The 20,350-nt window shown below is 28.8% G+C and overlaps 1 protein-coding gene across 5 annotated transcripts in view; it reads left to right on the plus strand.

The window, feature by feature from the left end:
• The window catches only part of LOC134828390 (uncharacterized), a 37,836-nt gene extending 17,683 nt beyond the window's left edge, over nucleotides 1–20,153 (plus strand). For 3 of the 5 annotated variants that reach the window (XM_063841359.1, XM_063841358.1, XM_063841360.1), the window contains 12 exons: nucleotides 10,040–11,644; nucleotides 11,745–12,183; nucleotides 14,000–14,087; nucleotides 14,145–15,073; nucleotides 15,394–15,735; nucleotides 16,128–16,298; nucleotides 16,362–16,794; nucleotides 17,141–17,309; nucleotides 17,373–17,527; nucleotides 18,001–18,404; nucleotides 18,859–19,458; nucleotides 19,523–20,153. In XM_063841359.1, the coding sequence (XP_063697429.1) occupies nucleotides 10,223–11,644; nucleotides 11,745–12,183; nucleotides 14,000–14,087; nucleotides 14,145–15,073; nucleotides 15,394–15,735; nucleotides 16,128–16,298; nucleotides 16,362–16,794; nucleotides 17,141–17,309; nucleotides 17,373–17,527; nucleotides 18,001–18,404; nucleotides 18,859–19,458; nucleotides 19,523–19,599 (5,229 nt within the window). In that variant the 5' untranslated portion in view covers nucleotides 10,040–10,222 and the 3' untranslated portion in view covers nucleotides 19,600–20,153. The remainder of the gene's footprint in view (nucleotides 1–10,039; nucleotides 11,645–11,744; nucleotides 12,184–13,999; nucleotides 14,088–14,144; nucleotides 15,074–15,393; nucleotides 15,736–16,127; nucleotides 16,299–16,361; nucleotides 16,795–17,140; nucleotides 17,310–17,372; nucleotides 17,528–18,000; nucleotides 18,405–18,858; nucleotides 19,459–19,522) is intronic. The other 2 variants (XM_063841361.1, XM_063841363.1) reach the window with 2 other exon arrangements.
• Nucleotides 20,154–20,350: the final 197 nt, after the last annotated feature.

Raw genomic sequence — 20,350 nt, forward strand, 5'->3', positions numbered from 1 at the left:
GTTGTTGCGACGACGACGACAACGACGAATAAAAATTCTTTTCATGTCTTTCTGACTGAAGAGAGAAAACTTTTTTTTTATTTTTTACCGTCTTTTAGCTCGTTCACCATTTTTCATGTGTGTCATCGCATCTGATGAAATTGAGACCAAAAATTCTTTCATTTTTTTCACGCGCGTCAATGAGTGAAAACCATGAAAAAAGTCACAAAGCGACACGGTAAATGTTTTTTTTTGTCAGTAATATTTAACATCATTTAAATTATTGATTTTTGTGTGTACTTTTCCATAGACGCAACACGATGAGTTGTTTTAGCTGCTGCTCTGTTGATGATGTTCCCCGAGACATACACCAATGTTGAATATTTTGTGCCCACATTCTATTACCGCTTATTTTACCGGAATTCTCTCTGTGTGTGTGTGTTGGTGCATTTTGTCGGGCGGCGTTCTTTCGAGTGAAAATGTGCAAAATTTTGTCAAGCTTTTCATAAAGCTTAGTAGTAGCAGTAATGAAAAATCTCACTCGTTCTCGCTTTTAGCATAAATACTAACAAACAGCGGATTTGCTGCATTTTTCGTGTAAAATTTTTAATTTTTTTTTCTCGTGAAAAGCTGCTCGGGTAGAATAAATATTTTCTCCTTTGAACATTTTTCGAGCGAATGCTGCTTTTGACATTTTTCCAATGAGTTATGAAATTAAATTTTGTTTTAAGCGGAATTGTGTGGGCGGGCGGAAAAATGTTTTCCAGGAAATATCTTTGATTAGATTTTTATCTTTCAATAAAATTATATGGATTGGGACGATAGACAGTCGTTCGTTATTTTTGATGTTTTACTCGCTCTTTTCGATGTTTAAGTCTATTAGATTGGACGTTTTTCATTTTTAATGGCAGGAAATCTTTAATTTTTTGTTTAAAATATTTTTGGATTCAAGTTTAAATGTTTTTTATTAGTTTGAAAAAATAATTTTTTCAATTTTAATTTCTATAAAAAAATTATTAAAATTTTTAAAATTTTTATTTATTCAGTTGAAGGAACTTTTTTAAAAATTAAAAAAATAAATTCAATTTATTTTCATTATTTAATTTTTTAATTAAATTAATTGTATAGAATTTAAAAAAATAATAAACTTTTTTTTATCGTAATATTTTTCATTTTTATCGTAATTTTTTAAATAATTTTCTTCAATTAAACTTCATGAAAAAAAAATTCATTTCACATTTTCGAAATTTAAAAAAAATTAAATCATTTCAATATCAAAAAAAATAATTTTAAAAAAATTAAAATTTAATTTAAGGAAAAATAATAAGAAACACACAAAATAGTCGAGTTTAATACCGCATTTTTTCTTCGAAATGCGGTAAAAAAATAAACTGAAAAAAATAAAATATTCAATCAAAATTTATAAAATAGTTAAATTAAATTTTTAAAAAAATTAAAATTCTTATTTTTATAAGAAAAACATTTTTTTTTTGAAATCGGAATCTAATAATTTTTTTTATTTGGTAATAATAATTATTTCTTTAATTTTTAGCGTGAATTTTACTCGAATTATTATTTTTTAAATAATTAAAATAATTATTTTTTAAAAAATTATTTTTAAAGTAAATTATTAATTTTTTTTAAAAATAATTTTTCAATAAAAAAAAAATTCAAAATATTTTTTAAAAAAAAATGAAACTTCAGACCAATTTCAATAATTTCTAAAAATTAATTTCTTCAATAAAATGTCAAAAAATATAAAAAAATATTTAGTTAAAAAAAATTAAATATTTAATTTTAAAAAAATATTAAAATATAGTAAATTATAAAATATTTTTTTTTATTAATTTAAATTTCATATTTTTAATTAAAAAAAATTTTTAAATACAAAAAATTTATCATTAATTTTTTTTAAATAATTTTTTCTTCAAATTTTAACTAAATTTTTTATTTAATTAATAATTAATATTTTTTTAAATAATTTTTTAATAAAAAAAAGTAAAATAATTAAAATAAATAAATAAAATAAATTTTGTTCGTTAAAAATTAAAAATTTTTCAATTTTTATCTAAAATTTTAATCAAAAATTATTTTTTGTATGAAAAATATCAAAAAATCTTTAAAACCCATTCAAATTTCAAACTAATTAAAATTTTTTTGATATAAACTTATCTCCAAAACTCAAAAAACCGAACACTTAACATCAATTTGTTGTTCAATGAACCATGAATCATAAATCATTCCTTCAACAAATTGAAGATTTCCGTTGCTCCCTTTCGTTTTTATTTTTTACTAATCTTCTCCTATTCAGTCCGTTACCTGAAGAATTCTGATCCTTTTCAACTCTTTAACGTTCCTCTCAAACAACCCTTGACTTCCCCCTTTTTTCGAAAACTTTTTTCCTTTTCAAATTTTACTCTTCACAAAATCTTCTTTTCCTTGCATTAAACATCAAAGTATCTCCATTAAATGCTCATAAATGTGTCATTTAAACACTTTCGTCGTCATTTAAATGTACGCTCAAAAAACTAGAAACAATAAACAACATATACAAATAAACCGCAAACTCATAATCCCATTTCGACGAAAAAAAAGTGTTTGTACGAGTGACTCTACAAAAGAGCGAGCAAAAGAGAGTCTTTCTGTCACACACACGTTTTATTTAGAAAAATTACGTGCTTTCGCATTTTTTTGTGTGTTTGGCCTTTTATAACTAAATTTCTCTACCAAACAAAAAAAATGAAAAAAAAATCTTTTGTATTGTTGTTTTTGTACGACACGTAATAAAATGCTCCCTTTTTCCTCAAACAATTATTATGAAAGATTATCATTTCATTTTATTCGCTTTTGGCTCTTGTCTCCTTTTATTTTTATTTATTTATGTGTCGTGAATTAATTTTTCCTGTATATTTCGTCTTCTTTGCTTCGTTCCTTCGACTCTTCGGCTCTTTAATGCGTAACAGATACTCCGAAGTCGTGAAGTGCCTTGCGTTGCGAACGAAAAGGCAGTAAAATATAAAATACAATTTCAAAAGAGACTATGTTACGCTATTCAATTCCGTTTTTATTCATTCGTCGTCGTCTCTCGTTCGTTCGTCGATATATCAGCGGCAGTGTGTGGCGAGGTGCATTTTATAAAGTTGTAAAATATTCCTGAGTGGAAAGTATAAAAGGGTAAGCAATAAACAGAGAACAGAACAAAAAGTAATTGAATTAGCGTTGGGATCCACAGGACGTCGATTTGTTGTTCGGATGCAATTTTTGCCAGCGCACGAGAGACCGAACACAATGAGAGAGGAGCAGAAAAAAATTGAATAAATTTATTTACAAAAATGCTGCCGTTTATACGATGATATTGTGGTAGTACATCGTCGACGACGACTTCGTTCGTTGTTGGACAAAAATGAGTGCGCGCACAAGGATAAAAACACACAAAAAAATTTTTTTAACTTTTTGTGCGGGAAATTTTATAAAAGCGCATTTTTGATGAAATTTATTCAATTTTTTTACGATTTTGAGTTGATTTGTTTAATATGCTTGGTTTGGATTAATTGGAATAGATTTTATGCTTAGTTTGGATTTATTCCAAAAAAAAACTCCCAGATTTACTTTTCAAGACGCTCCTTAGATGGTTCCTTTGAAGTTGTTTCAAAATCTGTAAAAATGCAAAAAAAAAAAAATAAATAAATTAAAAAAAAAATAAAAATTAAATTAAATTAAATTAAATTAAATTAAATAATTTAAATAATTAAAATAATTTAAAAATTCAATTGTAATTAAATTAAAAAAATTAATTTATTATTTTATTTGTTTTAAGTAGTTTTTTAAATTTTTTTTTGTTATTTAATTTTTTAATTTAATTTAATAAAAAAATTAATTTTAAATCTTTAACTAAATTATTTTAATATTTTATTTAATTTAATCAGTTTTTTTTAATTTTTTTGTTATTTAATTATTTAATTTAATTTAATTAAAAATTTGATTTTAAAATTTAAATTATTTTTCAACTAAAAATATTAAAATTAAATAAAAATAAATTTAAAAAAAAAATGAAAATTATATTAAAATTTATAACAAAAAAAATTAAAACTTGAATTAATTTAAATAATTATTAATTTTTTAAAATTTTATTTAAAATTATTAAAATCATTAAAATTATTAAAATTTATTTAAATAAAATTTTAAAAAATTAAATATTTTAATTATTATTAAATTATATATTTTTTATTATAAATTTTATTTAAATCAAATTAAAAAAAAAATAAATAAATAAAAAATTCACTTAATTTAAAATTATGGTATATTTAAAGTTGGTCCAAAGCCTGTGAAAATAAAAAAAAAATAATTTAACGTTAGAATAAAAAAAAAGAATTAAAATTGAATTTAATGAAATATTAAATTTAAAAAAAAAATTTAAAAAATTAAAATTAAACTACTAAAAAATTAGTAAGAGACACAAAAAGTCACCAAATAAAATTCTTTTACAAAATCGAAATGCGCTTCAAACGAACGAAACATGTATAAAATTGTTCACATAAAAGGCCTTTACAATAAAAATAAATTTAATGTACAAATAATAACAAAAAAAAAGCAGCAACAACAACAACAAGAACACACAGGCTTTTGATGGTCGTTTGTTTTGTGTTGTGCTTTGCTTTATATTTTTGCCTTTACTTCGCCTGGCTTATTTACGACAAACGAACGAACGAACGTAAGTAAGTGAGTACTTGTAATAATTTAATATGACTGCACTATTATATTGGTACGATTTTTTGCTGTTTTCTTGCGTTCCAAACATATTTCTGGCATTAGAGGCATAACAACATAATAACAGAGCGGAAAACGAAGAAAGCGGGGGACCTAAGAAGGGATTTTACGAGTAGTAACAACTATCCGAAACACGTTAAACGCTGTGTAATGAATGATATTTTTTTGTTGGGAGCTCCGTACGACGTGTGTTAAATCCTATTATTGAATTATTAAGTGCTTAACTTTAGAAAAAATAAAAAAAATACGGGGCGACAACGACACGACAAAAGGATTTAAAAAAGTTGTTTGAAGAAACCGACAAATTGAATCGTTTATGCGGAAAAAGGCTTAAGCGTTTTGGCATGAAAACAAACTTCCGAGCTAATCAGTGTCACCCATAAATGGCAGAAATCGCATCAATTGTCATTAATTCAATAAATTTTCAAATCAAAACCCGTCATCGCTCACAGCAGACAAAACACAGAGAGTGTAATAATAATAAAATAAAATAAAACAAGCACAAAAAATTTACATCAAAAAACAACAACAATATAATAATGATATTCACATTAAATTTGTATACAAATTACATTCATATTTATAGTGTAATTATATATATTAGAGAAACACACAATACGCTTCGATATATACGCCACGACACGAACGAACAACTAACCGGAGGAGAAAAGTGAATGAGGCATACCGTAATGTAGATAAATTAAGAGAAGCATAATTTTGAAGTAATTTTTTTTTAATTTTAATTAAATTTTACCTTTTTTAAGTTTAATTTTTATTAAATTTAATTTTTTTTTTTAATTTTTTTTATTAAAATTTTTCTTATTAAAATTTATTTTTTATTAAATTTTTTTTTTATTAAAATTTATTTTTTATTAAATTTTTTTTAATTTTTTTAAATTTTTTTTATTTATTTTATTTTATTCAAAAATTTAATTTATAAAATTTAATTTATTTTTAATTTTTTTAAAATTACTTTTTTTTCAATTATTTTTTAATTTTAATTTTTTATTAAAATTTTTTTTTTGTATTTTTTTAAATTTATTTTTTAAAAATTATTTTCATTATTTATTTTTTTTAAATTATTTTTATTTTAATTTAATATTAATTATTTTTTTTTAATCTAATATTTTTTTAATATTTTAAGAAGTTTTTTTTTAAATTTTTTAAACTATTTTAGCTGTATTAAAAAAATTAAATTAAATTAAAAAATTTTAAAAATTCTCTTAAAATCATCTACTTTACGGTAATATATTTAACAAACAACGCTCAGCGAAAAAAAAAACCTCATGTAATCTATAATAACCATAGTTTTTTTTTCATAAATGCATGCATGAGCTAGTTAACCGTCGTCGCTCGTTCACTCGTCGTTCGGTCATCATCAACAAGCCATGGGCACGACAACATACGGAAAACATGAACAATGCATAATGCTGTCATATGTTAGTTGTTCATATTATATTCATAATGTGTATACATATTTTACAGGCATTTGAGAAGTCAGTCATGTATTTCATATTCATTTTTTTTTTCATTTTATTTTGTGAAAAAGGCATTTTGTGATGTGATCGGGGGAGAGAGAGCGGGAAGTGCACAAGGAATTGTCGTGGGTGTCTGTCTGTTTAATGATATCTTGGGTTCATGTTTGAGTCATTATATGTTTAATGAGATTACTAAATGCTTAAGTTTATAATCTTTTTAGTGAGATTTGTCGTGTCTCGTTAGTTAAATTTATGATTAGCATTATTAAAACTTACAAAAATATTCAGAATTAATTTTCAAAAATTATAAAATTATTTTATTGAAGAAAATGAAAAAAGATTAATTTTCTTCTAATTTTTTTTAATTTAAATTAAATTAAATTAAATTAAAATTAAAAAAAATAAATAAAAAAAAAATTAAAATATAAATTTTTATATTAAAAGTATTTAAAAATTTTGAATTTTAATTTTAAAAAATAATTATTTTTTAATTTTTTTTTAATTAAATTAAATTTAAAAAAATATTAAAATTAACAAAATATTAATAAAATATTAATTTTTATATTAAAAAAAATTAAAAAATTTTAATTTAAAAATTAAGCAATTTGATTTAAATTAAATAAATTTAAAAAAAAAATTAATTAAATATAAATTTTTATATTTAAAAAAATTAAAAATTCTTCTAAAAAAAATAATAATAAAAATAATTATTTATAAATTAAATTTTAAAATTATTAAAAAAAAAATAAAAATCAATTTGGTATAAAATTTAAAATTTTTTCAATACTTGAAAATCAATACTTGAAAAAAAAAATTAAAAACAAAAATAATAAAAAAAAAATTTTTTATTTCAAAAATTTCAATAAAGTATGATGAAAAATTTTTAACTTTATAAAATCTTTAATTTTTTTAACATACCTGAAAACAAGAAAATTTTATGAAAATTTAAACTTACCTAATTAATAATTAATGATTAAATTCCAAAAAAACGCCTCGTGAACAAAATATAACAAAAACGCGCTCTCGTGGGACTCCATTTCGTGTCAACGCTTTCGAGTCTATTAAACATATTTAATTTTCCCTTGTACTAATAACATTAATGAAACAACCAAACACACAAGCAAAGGCACATATTATATTAAAAACGATATAATTATAAACGGACTATTAAAGATTATAAATTTATTACACGCTTTGAACAAATAATTTCATTTATTTTGAATCACAGAGGCGGCGTGCGCGAACAAATGAACCAAGCAGCGCCGAAATCGACAAAAATTTTATCAAATCCCGACAAATTTTCACACACATTTTCGTTCGTTAATAACTTTATTTCACAAAACTTTATGAATTGAATATATTTTATTGCCGCTCTATCATCGACTAGCATTGAAATTGTTGTTTGAATGTGTGGTTACAATGAAACGAAATAATATTAACAATAATAGTAATGGAATCGGCAACCAAACAATATAATCATATATTTACAAATCACATCACTTCAGAATTTCTACAGCGTTGTGTTTAATCATTTTCAATTATATACAGTTTAGCGGTTTTTCGAACGAGAATACTGAAAAGTTTCCGTGAATTCAGTGCACGTAGCAAAGTTGTCGTAAAAAAAAGGCAAGCAACACCAGAAATAATTTGCGACAAAGCTAAATAACAACAATTTACACACACTCGTCGTTTTCGTGTCTGAGTATCTTTTTTCGTAGCTAAATGGAATATGGAGGCTACGAGAACAACAATAATAGTAATAATAATAATTCTCTTCAATGATATTAGATGATTTATGTTAATTGTGTGAGTTTGTACAATTTTCCATCTTCTACTTGGCTCTTGCTCTTTGCTTCTACTGCTGCTGCTGCTGCACGTTTTTCTGTTGATGGAGTAAATTGTGATATTAATTTAAATAATTATGCGTCGTCATCGTTGGCACATTCGGTTTAAATATTTTATTATAAATTATGTTGTATGTGATGTTGTTTCATGCTTCAGTCACATAATTACACATGTCATGTGAAATGATCAGAAAACGACACAAAACTTTTTTTTGTTGTCTTTCATGAGTAAAATTCCAATGCGTTTTGAACTATTTCTCGAGTTAAACGTGATTTGTCAAAGATCAGCAAACAAGTGATCTTTGTAGATCGTAGTTAATGGGTATCGAATGTAGAGGGCGCTTTTGTCGTTTTTTAACGTATTATTTTTTTAATATAAAAAAATTAAAATTATGTAGGTAAAATAATTTTTAAAAAATTTTAATTTTAAAAAATTATTTTATGAATTAATTAAAGTCATAAAATGATTTTTTAAAAATTATTTTACATAATTTTAATTTTTTTAAATTGAAAAAATTTTTAAAATAATTATTGAATAATAATTTAAATAAATTTGAAATATGTAATTATATAAGACAAAAATATATCCAAAAAATTTACAAAAATTTTAATATTTAGAATTTTTTGAAATTTTTAAAATAAACTTCGGTTTGAATTAAAAAAAAAAGAAAACTTAAAAGATTAGAGTAAAAAAAAAAAAAAAAATTTTTGATTTGATTTGAACTTTCAAGTTGAAAAATGAGTCAAATTTTTAAAAAATATTTTTTTTTACCAATTTTGGATTTTTTTTAATGTTTATTCAATTCTTAATTTTTTTTTAAATTATATTTTTATGTAAAAATTTCTTAATTCAACTCAATGCCATTTTTGGATTTTTTCTTAAATTTTTTATTTTAATTTTTCTCAAATTTTTTTATACAAAAACAGTTAATTTTTATATATTTTTATTTTCAAAAATTATTTAAAAATAAAAATATTTTTTTGAAAAAATTCAATAAATATTTTTTTATTTATTTTTTATTTTTCAAATTTTTTAACCTAAAATTCATAAGTTTAACTACAGAAATTAAAAAAAAAATAAAATTGTGGAATAAAATAAAAAATCTAAAAATAATTTTTAAGCAAAAATTAAATAAAATTTATTTTAAATTATTTTTTTTATCAAAAAAACAAAAAAAAAAAAGTAAAAATTAAAATTCTTCCTTGAAAATTATTTTTTTAAAATAAATAAAATTTAAAAAAAATTAAAAATTTAATTTAAGTAAAATATTAAATTTTCATGTAATTTTTCAATCAACTTTTTAAAAAAAATAACAACTCGGGAGGCCCAAACTCTTTCACAAAAAAAAAGTGAACAAACATGATGAATTACTTCGTGTAAATATAAGCAAATTATGTAGATATTTTTTGTTCATGTGTGTTCGTACCTGAGGTAGTTGCAATTTGTTAAATTTTTTTTTTTTTTTTTCATTTTTTTTTACTTTTTACTCTTAACTCTAAGTAAAAAGTCTTTCTGTGAAACTTTTCAATTAAAATGATTTTTTTCACAAAAAAATGCGCTTTCATCATTTTTTCGCATCATAAATTTTCTGTATGCCTTTTTTACTTTTTTGCGAAACCACAATATATTATATACACACTTTGATGGGTTTTATGATGATGATTATTATTATTTTATGTTCAACAACAAAAAGACAGGGAACGCAAAAAACGAGGAGAAAAAGAGAGAACTTAAGTATACTAAAGGTAGAACATTATTAACAATAATGTGTTTGACGTTGACGAAACGACGACGATGAGAACTGTTCGAGGAATGTTTTTTGTGTTTTTCGCCGTGTTTTGTGAAAAAAAAAAAAGATTCTTTATGGGGACGCCCGATGATTATTGATCCTTGTATCTTGATTTCAGATTAATTCGAGCTAATTATGTTTCAATTAAGCTAAAAAAAAGTTTTTTTTTGTTTCTTTTCAGATTTAAGATGGTGTTATTGGCCTGTGGGCCAGGGCTTGGCCCATCAGTATCGTCAAGCGTTGTCAAGTGTGAAGCAGTTGCAAAGAAGGAAGTTGTTGTTGGTAGTTCACGCGCTCAAAAGACACAAATTCGATTGGGGTTCGAGGGTCCGCTGTGTGCGGTCGCCCCAATTTTTCCGTCTGTATGGATTCAATGAAACGCGGTGAGGCGAACATCAGCCACCACCCAAAAAAGGTGGTTTCAAACAACGTAGTAACGGATAGCAATAAACTTAGTACTTCAAACAATAACAAAGCGCCAGCAAAAACGCAACAACAAGAATCGTCGAAAGCGACAACGGAACCCAAGCAAGAAACCAATTTCGAGGATTACGATAACGAATGGGACGTCGGCATCGGTGACTTGATCATTGATTTAGATGCTGACATCGAAAAGTCCACGCAACAAAGCAACAGTAGTGCCGGAAGTCTCGCATTGTCATCCGGTAACGTCGAAAAAACGACGCCCAACAAAAATAATAACAATAATTCGAAGAACGCGATTAAAGCGAACAAGGATCCCTTGGCAATTCCAAAGGCACTCATCGCCAAAAGTGTCACAAAGTTAGAGCAGGTCAAGCAAACAGCTGCAAATATTGCGGGAAAGGACCAAAAGAAAATTAGTGGGCAAACGGGCACTGTAAGCACCCCAGTTGGCGCAACAGGAGCATCCACAGCCGCTAAAACGTCGTCTTCATCCAAAGTGAATGACTCGAGTTCCTCGTCGTCGTCGAGCAACTCAAAACATCATCATCACTCCTCATCTTCTTCCTCATCTTCATCTTCGTCATCATCATCTTCGTCGTCGTCGTCGTCGTCGCATCATCACAAAAGCAGCAGCAGCAACTCAAACAGCGGCGTCGCCACGAACGTTTCTTCTCTAAAGCCAGAGAATTTATCGTCTTCGTCGACATCTACCTCCGCCGTAGAGAAAATGTCTTCAGCAAGCAGCTCTGGCACGAATAGTAAATCAGCTGGAAAGTTATCAGCTGCAACGACAGTCGTCGATCATCAAGCCACACTCGACAAAGGACTCAAAATGAAAATCAAACGAACGAAACCCGGCACAAAAACGAGCGAAGCCAAGCACGAGATTGTCAAGGCGGAACAAAATGGCGCCGCAAGCGGTCTAGACTCCGACACAAACAGCTCGAACAGCAACAACAGCGCCAGCGGCGGCAAGAAACACAATACTTCGTTACCCGCCGCAGCAAATGCGACACAAATTGTCGTGCCCGGGACACCAACGACGCCAAATTCGGCGAATTCGACATCGGCAACGACGCCGCAATCCAATAAACGAGGCAGCAGTAGCCATCGACGTGATAAACAAAAAGACAAGAAAGACAAAAGTGATCATAGCACGAGTTCGTCGTGCAGTTGCCCAGCGCCATCTGTTGACGGGAATGCCGCAGTAAATGGCGTTGTGACGTGCTCGAGTTCAACGTGCAAGAATCGTAATGCAGATTCGCTCAGTTTGCGACTTTCGGGCAATTTGGGACTCAATTCGAGTAACTCGAATAACTTTCCGCTTGTTACGCCGAACTCAGGATCCCTCAAGGATAAAGTAAGTTTTTCATTTTTTTTTTTGCGGAAAATGTTGAGACTAATATTTTCTCTTAATTTACACAAAAACACATTTTCACACAAAAAAACACACACGAAAGGTGCCCCCCTTAATTATTCATTCATCTTCACAGATCTCTTCCGCGACGTCTCTCGCGCCATCTGGCGCCTCCGCATCAAACACATCAACTTCCAACAGTAACACAAACTCATCCAGCGCCAACAACAAATCAAACACAAGTACACTCATATCCGCTTCCAACAATGTCGTCATGGGAAATCGCGAAAATGCATTTAATTCGAGTAGTAGCAAAAATTTAGTTCAATCAAATTCGTTGTACGATGAGAAAAGTTCGTCGGGCAGCAGTTCGGGACGTTGTTCGCCGCCGTTGAAGCGCATCAAGTGCGAACCGAGCGATATGGTAGATGCGTGTGTGGGCACGAGCGTTGGCACGATCACGGAGCCCGATTGCTTGGGACCTTGCGAACCGGGTACGTCAGTGACGTTGGAGGGAATTGTTTGGCATGAAACTGAAGGAGGTGAGTTTTTTTTAAATTTTTTTTTTAGATTTTTTTTTATTTAAGCAGATTCAATTATCAAAAATGTTTTCGGTTTCATAGAATATTTTTTTAGAAAAAAAAATTATTCATTAACAAATAATAAAAAAAAAAAATAAAATTCAAAAATTAAAAAAAAATGAAATAATAAAAATAATTATTAAAAAAATAAAATTTTAATTTTTAGTTGAAAAAAAAATATTTTTAAATTTTTAAAAAATATAAAAATAAAAAAAAATATTTAATTATCAACTTTGAAGAAAAATTCCGTAATTTTTATAAATTTTGAGCATAGAGAAATGAAAATTTAAATAAAAAAAGGAAATTTTTTTCATGATTCAATTTTTTGGCAGTTTTGAGTTATAAAATGATTAAAAATGATAAATTAAAGCCCTCTGACAAATTTCAATCCATTTGGAGCAAAATTTGACAAAAATAGCTTTGACACAGTTTTTGACACAGTTTTTTTGCTCTTGATTTAGTTTTTAAAACAAAACTATGTCAAAGAAAAATTTTTTTTTTAGTTTCAATTTTTTGGCAGTTTTGAGTTATAAAATGATTAAAAATGATAAATTAGAGCCCTCTGACAAATTTCAATCCATTTGGAGCAAGATTTGACAAAAATAGCTTTGACACAGTTTTTGACACAGTTTTTTTGCTCTTGATTTAGTTTTTAAAACAAAACTATGTCAAAGAAAAAATTTTTTTTCAGTTTCAATTTTTTGGCAGTTTTGAGTTATAAAATGATTAAAAATGATAAATTAGAGCCCTCTGACAAATTTCAATCCATTTGGAGCAAGATTTGACAAAAATAGCTTTGACACAGTTTTTGACACAGTTTTTTTGCTCTTGATTTAGTTTTTAAAACAAAACTATGTCAAAGAAAAAATTTTTTTTCGGTTTCAATTTTTTTGGCAGTTTTGAGTTGCAAAATGATTAAAAACGATAAATTATTATCTTTCTGTTAAATTTAAGTTAAGAAAAATTTTACAGTATTTTGTCTTAATTTATTTTTATATAGAGAAATTTTTTTTATTAAGGCGAATAAATTTAATATATCCATTTTTTGTCTCCCCCCCCTTCGGATTTTGTCGAAAAAATTCAGGGGGAAAAATAAAAATTAAATATAAAATGCAAATATTTTTGACATATTTTGGAATTTTTATATTAGAAAATCATCAAAAATTACTGTTTATGGTAAAATTATAAAAAACTAAAGAAATTTGCTCAATTACGACATTTTCTATTAAAATGTTGAAAAACATTTTTTTTAAGTCACGTGACCAAAATTATTTTTTTTTTCAAAAATTTTTATTTTGGGAGATTTTGTTGATATTTCTTTACATTTAAGTTCAAATTTTAAAATAATATAAACTAAAATTAAATAAATGTTAAGAATCAACGAAAAATTACAAACAAAAAATTCAAAAATATTTATTTTTTTATTTCCCCCCCCCCCCCCTCGAGAAAATCCTCATGGGACAAAAAATGAAAATATTAAATTTATTCGCCTAAATTTAAATTAAAAATAGATGGGAGAAAACCGAAAACATTTTTGAAAGTAGTATCAGCCTTATTTATTTTTAGTTTTATTTCTTTGAATAAATGACACAAAATATCAATTATAAAAAATTTTTGATGTCCAAAAAATTTATTTAAAATTTTTTTTTATAAATTCATTTAAAAATAATTTACATTAAAAAAATTAAAAATTGAATTTTTTTAAATATTTTTAAATATATATTTTCGTTTTTTATTTAAAAAAATTGTTTGACTAAAATTTTTTTTTTTTTTATAGGAGTTCTCGTTGTAAATGTGACATGGAGAGGAAAAACTTATGTAGGAACGTTACTTGATTGTACGAGGCATGATTGGGCTCCTCCAAGGTAATTTTTACGATTTTTTCATGAAAATTTGGATTTTAATAAATTTTTTCTTAACAGATTATGTGATTCACCAACCGAAGACTTGGATTCGCGAACACCAAAAGGGCGCGAAACTCGTAGCTCGGTAAACAGCAAACTGCGAAACGGAGGAAACAACAAACGCGGAGGCCGTACCTCAACGACAGGCTCGGCAACATCAACGACAAACAGCAGCAGCACGTCGTCGTCTGCGAATTCGAATAGCTCGAGCGGCACATCGACGACAAACAGCTCAAATACCTCGACTCCGTCACCGAATACTGGTGCGTTTTTACCTCCGCGCCCCGAAAAGCGCAAATCAAAAGATGAAAGTCCTTCGCCGCTGAATGGAAACGCATCCGGCGGCAATGGTTCCGCGGCGCAAGGACAAACAGCGACTTCAGGGGCGATCACACAGAGCGTAGTTAACCCCGTGACGGGACAAAATGTACAAATTTCCACAAAAAAGTGTAAAACGGCGTCGCCGTGTGCCGTATCGCCCGTCTTGCTCGAATGCCCGGAACAGGATTGCAGCAAGAAATACAAGCACGCGAACGGCTTGCGTTACCATCAAAGTCACGCGCACGGCAGTATCTCATCGATGGATGAGGATTCGAGCCACAGCCAATTACCCGAGTCACCGCAAAGACTGAATCCGCCGTCGACGCCGTCATCGCCGGGCTTGGAAAAAACACAAAGTAACACCAATAGCAGCAGCAGCAGCACGCAAAATACTCCGAGCGCGACAAATTTATCGGCGCCCGAAACGCCAACGAAACCGCCTGAAACGCAACAAACGCCCGCGACAACGCCGTCTCCCATGAGTGTCGATGGTCCCGTTTCTGTCGTTGGAGGCAGCATAACGACAGGCATCGCCGGACAACCAACCAACAGTCTCCCGACGACCCCTTCAAGTGATAACAAACCCTTAGGAAGCCCCTTGCGACCCGGAGATCTCACACTAAAAGGTAAGAATCGACTTTTAATCCCCCAAAATTGCATCAAAATCTCAAAAGTGAAACGAGAAATGACAAAATTTGAAAAAAGAAACACAAAATTGGCCAAAACGAATTTTTCTTCTCACTCTTACGACAAATTGCACCCCTTTTTGCGGGACAAGAGATCCGCCCGATCTCCGTTTTCCCCCAAAAAAGTGTTTGTACATACATTTTTGCACCTTCTATGTCTCAAATTTCTTTATTTCTTCTAACCTGCCTGCACGCAATTTAAAAAAAAAATCAAAAACTCGAAAAAAATCATGAAAAAAAATTTTCGTGTCAAACAAAAGCCAAGTCAAGTATCCTCCGATATCATCACGGCGAAATTCCGCATGCGATTGAGACAATGGCAACCTCACATCACGTCTCTGCCGGCAATGGAGCTCTAAATTTGATCGAAAGACCGTTGTTACATCATCAGCAGCAACAACAACAAGTACCGTCGCAGCAACAACAACCCATTCCGATGATGACACATCACAACACGTCGTCGTCGTCGTCAACACTGAGTGCGTTATCGGCATCCCTCAATGCCGCCCCCATGCAAATGCGCCCCTTAACGGGTCTTTTGGGACCAACTTCCGGACAAATTGCTGCCAATCAAGCGCATATTACGGACTTGAGTGTGCAGAGTTAGTACCATCAACGTTATCAAAACCAAAAAATTTCTCTAAAAATTATTTTTTTTGGCTTTCATCTTCATTTGGGCTTCTAACTTCATTTTTTTTTTGCTTTTTTTTTACTAACTTTCTGCTATTTTTTAACGATTTTCGACTAAAAACAGTCGATTTGAGGGTCTTTTACTTTTTTTTTATGAAAAAAATTTCTAAAATTACAGAATTGGCGAAAAAAATCATTGGCTAATCATCAAAAATTAAAAAAAAAATCAAAATTTGCACGAAAATTGGTTCAATTAATAACTTTGCTTCGAAAATTTTTAATATTAACATTTCTTTTTTCAACCTAAATTTTTTTTTTTTTTTTTTTTACAAGAAAATTAATTTTTTTTCTTTTTTTCTCATAGATCCGGCGCTTTTAAAGGGACCTAGCGGATTTACGAAGCCAAATAGTAAGAAAAATCGCAAATCTCCGGGTCCAAATGACTTTGACAACTCCATAAATCGCGATGATGTACAAAGTCCCGCCTATAGTGATATTTCCGATGACTCGACGCCCCAAATTGTGGATGGAGAAGGTAATTTTTCGCTTAATTTCATCTTTTTAGAAGATTTTTGACATGATTTCTCCCCAAAAACAGACAAATCAAAAAACATCGCAGCGACATCCGACGTTCTCACGGGAAAAAAGTCAAATGAGGGTCCGAATGCTGTGACGGGAGCTGCGGGAAATCCTCCGCTCGGGCCTTTAAGCAGTTACGGCATGTATCCCATGTATCCGAATATGCCGCCATACTATCCGCCAGGGCATCCGGATGCTGGCAAACCAATTCCGATACCGCAATCGCCATCGTCGGGCACAAATCGCGATCCAAAGGACAATGCACCCCCTTTAGATCTAATTAACAAGCCTTTGCAACAACAAAATAGTGATAACAATGGGAATCTGCAACCGCTGATGCAGCAGGCGAAGGATTCGCTACAATCTAACATTCCGACAACGACGCAAGGAGCGCCGGGAGGACCGCCGCAGGGACCTCCGGGAAAAATGCCGCAACATTACTTTCCATTAGGGTGAGTTTTTTACAAAAATTTTCTAAAAAAAAAAATTTTCATTAAAAAAATTTCAAAAAAATTTTTTTTTTAATTAAAATTTAAAATTTTTAAAATTTTTATGAATATATTAAAATTTTAAGGTTATTTTTTTTTTATTTAAAAAAAAAATTATTTTAATTTAAAAAAAATTATTTTTAATTAAAAAAAAAATTATTAAAATTTAAAGGTAAAATTTTTTTAAAAAAAAAAAAAAAAAATAATATTTAAAATAAAATTTAAAAAATTTTAAATAAAAATTTATAAAATTGTTTATCATAAAAATTGTTAAAATTTTTTTTCATAAAAATTAATTATTTTTTTTTAGATATCCACTCTCGTACCCGTTCAACATGGATCCCGCTTACGGTCCAGTGCCAATGATGACAGATGCGGAAAAAATGCGAGCGATGGCTGTCGCTGAAGCTGTCAACATCAAAGAAGAACGCAACAAAGAGAGTTCTAGTCCAAATGATCATCCAAAATCAGGAACACAGGTAAGAGTTTTTTTGATCTGTGAAAAAAAAAAGATTTTTAAAGGAAAATTTTTTTATAAACAGCAATCATTGCAGGGAAAAATCATAAAATCGGAGCCATTATCACTCAAAGACATAAAGACTGAAGTTGGGCATTCGGGTTCGCCGATGCATCCAATGTATCAACGGCATAGTTTAGGACCTCCGTCACATTTGGCGAGAGAAGAGGAATTAAGACGGTACGTTTTCATTTATATTTGTTTGAAATTTTTCTAAAAATTTTTTTTAGAATTTTTTTCATGAAATTTTAGATTTTTAATAAAAAAATATTTTATTTGAATTTTTTCTTTTAGTTGATAATTTTTTCTTTCTAAAAAAAAAATTTCAAAAAAAAAATCACATTTAAATAAATTTTTTTTTTTTGAAATTAATGAAAAATAAATTTCAATCTAATTTTTTTAAAAAAATATTTTGAAGATTAAATTCAATTTTTTTTTTGTGAGATTTAATTTTAAAATTCGAAGGAAAAAAATTTGAAGACAGTTTTTTGTTTATTTCGATAAAAATTTCTTTTGAAACTTATTTATTTTTTTTTTGAATCTAAAAATTCTTCAAAAGTAATTTTTCATAAATTTCGATCAAAATTTCTAAAAAAAATTAATTTTTAATAATTTTTGAAATTTTTAATAAAACTCAAAATTTTTGTCAACAGATTTTACCAATATTCGCCGAATCAACGAAGATCTAGTCATCCCGGCGGACCTCCAGTTTCCATGGGCGGCAAAGACGATTCTCCCTCCGGATCAAGTTCGCAAATGGGACCCATGACGCCATCCGGATCGGGTCCTCCGACACCAACGGGCGCTCAAAGTCTTCAATCGATGCAACAAGCGTCAAAAAACCTCAAGTCATCGATGCTGAGTCAATCGCCGCAGCAACAAAAGCCTTCAAATTTAAGCAGTAAAGATTCCTCGTCGTCGAGCGATCGCAAATCAACGGGCTCCGATGACAAAGACATGCCTAAAATAAAGCAAGAGGGACAAAAACCAACAATGGAAACGCAGGGACCTCCGCCTCCGCCAACCTCGCAATTCTATTTACATCCATCGTTTGCGAGTAAGTTGAAAATTTTTTGAATTTTTTCATTCAAAATTTAAAAAATATTAAATTTATTTCAAGAAAAAATTAAAAAAAAAAAATTTTTAAAAAAAAAAATTAAAAAAATTTTTTTTCATGGAAAATTAAAAATAAATTTTTTGAAGAAAAATTCAAAATAAATTAATTTTTCAAGAAAAATTAAAAAATCAATTGAATTTAATTTTTTTCGAGAAAAATTTTTAAAAAATTATTATGAAAAAAAATTAAATGAATTTTAAGAAAAAATATTTAAAAAATATTTTTCAATATAAAATAAAAAAAAAATCAATTTTTTCAAAAAAAAAAAAAATAAATTTATTTCAAAAAAATTTTTGAAAATATTTTTTTTTAACTTTAAATTTTTTAAATTAAAAAAAAATTATTTTAAAAAAATTAAATTTCACAAGAAATAATTTTTTAATTTTTATTTTAGCTCCTTACCCTTTTGAGCCTGCAATGTACCGCAATATGTTGGTGTCAGCACCATTTAACGCGCCAGCATATCATTTACCGCCGATGGCTCGCATCCCGCCTCCCGAAGACTTGTCTCGTGGTCCAAACACGAAAGCACTTGACTTGTTGCAGCATCACGCAACGCAATATTACAACTCGCACAAAATTCACGAGTTGTCGGAACACGGCATGGATCGTTCTCTCAAATCGCCAACGAGCAATGTGAAAGTTAGTGTCTCGAGTCCCAGCTTAACGGGCCCGCAAAGCGGAAATTCCTCAAATAACGCAAACGAACGCCCGATTCCGCCATCGCCAAATCATCCGCCGGGTCCTTCGCCGGGCCCCCCGGGCAGCATGAATCGCAACGAGACCCAATCGCAGCCAAAAAACTTGGAAAAAACCCACAATGAAGCGAGCGGTGTGGGTAACAAAGGCAATATTGCATCCAACGATGGTCCCGGAGGCACAGGCGATCTCAAAGATAGTGGCGGAAGAAGTCCTCCGCCTCAACGACACGTTCACACGCACCATCATACGCACGTCGGGCTCGGATATCCCATGTATCCTGCTCCGTATGGCGGTAAGTTGGAAATTTGACTTGAAAAAATTTCCGTGCGACGTTACAATTTTGCTCCATTTTACAGCAGCTGCCGTTCTTGCGAGTCAACAGGCTGCTGCAGTCGCCGTTATTAATCCGTACCCGCCGCCGCCATCGAAATAAGTAAAAACGGAAAAGCTTCGCGAATTCCGCAAACCTCAATTCACGGAAATCCACGACAAACATTGAAAAATGTCGCAAAAAGTGATAAAAAAAAAAAAGAAAAAATGCCAGAAACGATCAAAAATCAGAAATTTGATCAAAAAAAATACCTTTCACACAGAGAAAAGACTTAAAAATGTAAGTTAGGCAAGAAATCTACTACTTCGGAAAGGAGCTCTTCCATGTCTGTCTCTCAAAAACTCACAAAAAAAACGCAGGAAGAACAAAAAAAAATTGTAAATTTTAAACTTGTTAATATTTACGCCATTTTTAAACCTTTTTTTAAATTTAATTTAAAAAAAAAATTAATAAAAATAATTTCTAAACAAATTAACAATAAATAAGAGATAAGGAATTAACTAGTTTTTGTACATGTTACTTAGAGATAAAATTAAAAATTAAGATAAAAACACGAGCAAGTTCACACAAACACACCATTTGATTGATAAAATAATAAAAACTACTTAGAAACGTACCTTGACTAAAAAAAAAATTTTTTTTTTTTGACAAAAAATCTTCCGTGTTAAACATTCATAAAGAAAAATAATGAAAAAAAAATTAAATAAATAAAAAGTTGCGCGTGTAAATTTGCTTTTGGTAGTAAATAATCGTGTTTTTTTCACAAAATAATGATATTTATTATTATTATTAATTAAAAAAAAGTATTACAAGATAAAAACAAGAAAAAAACTGTAATAGTGTGATAAAAGTA

The sequence above is a fragment of the Culicoides brevitarsis genome, chromosome 2, assembly GCF_036172545.1.
Source record: "Culicoides brevitarsis isolate CSIRO-B50_1 chromosome 2, AGI_CSIRO_Cbre_v1, whole genome shotgun sequence".
NCBI lineage: Eukaryota > Metazoa > Arthropoda > Insecta > Diptera > Ceratopogonidae > Culicoides > Culicoides brevitarsis.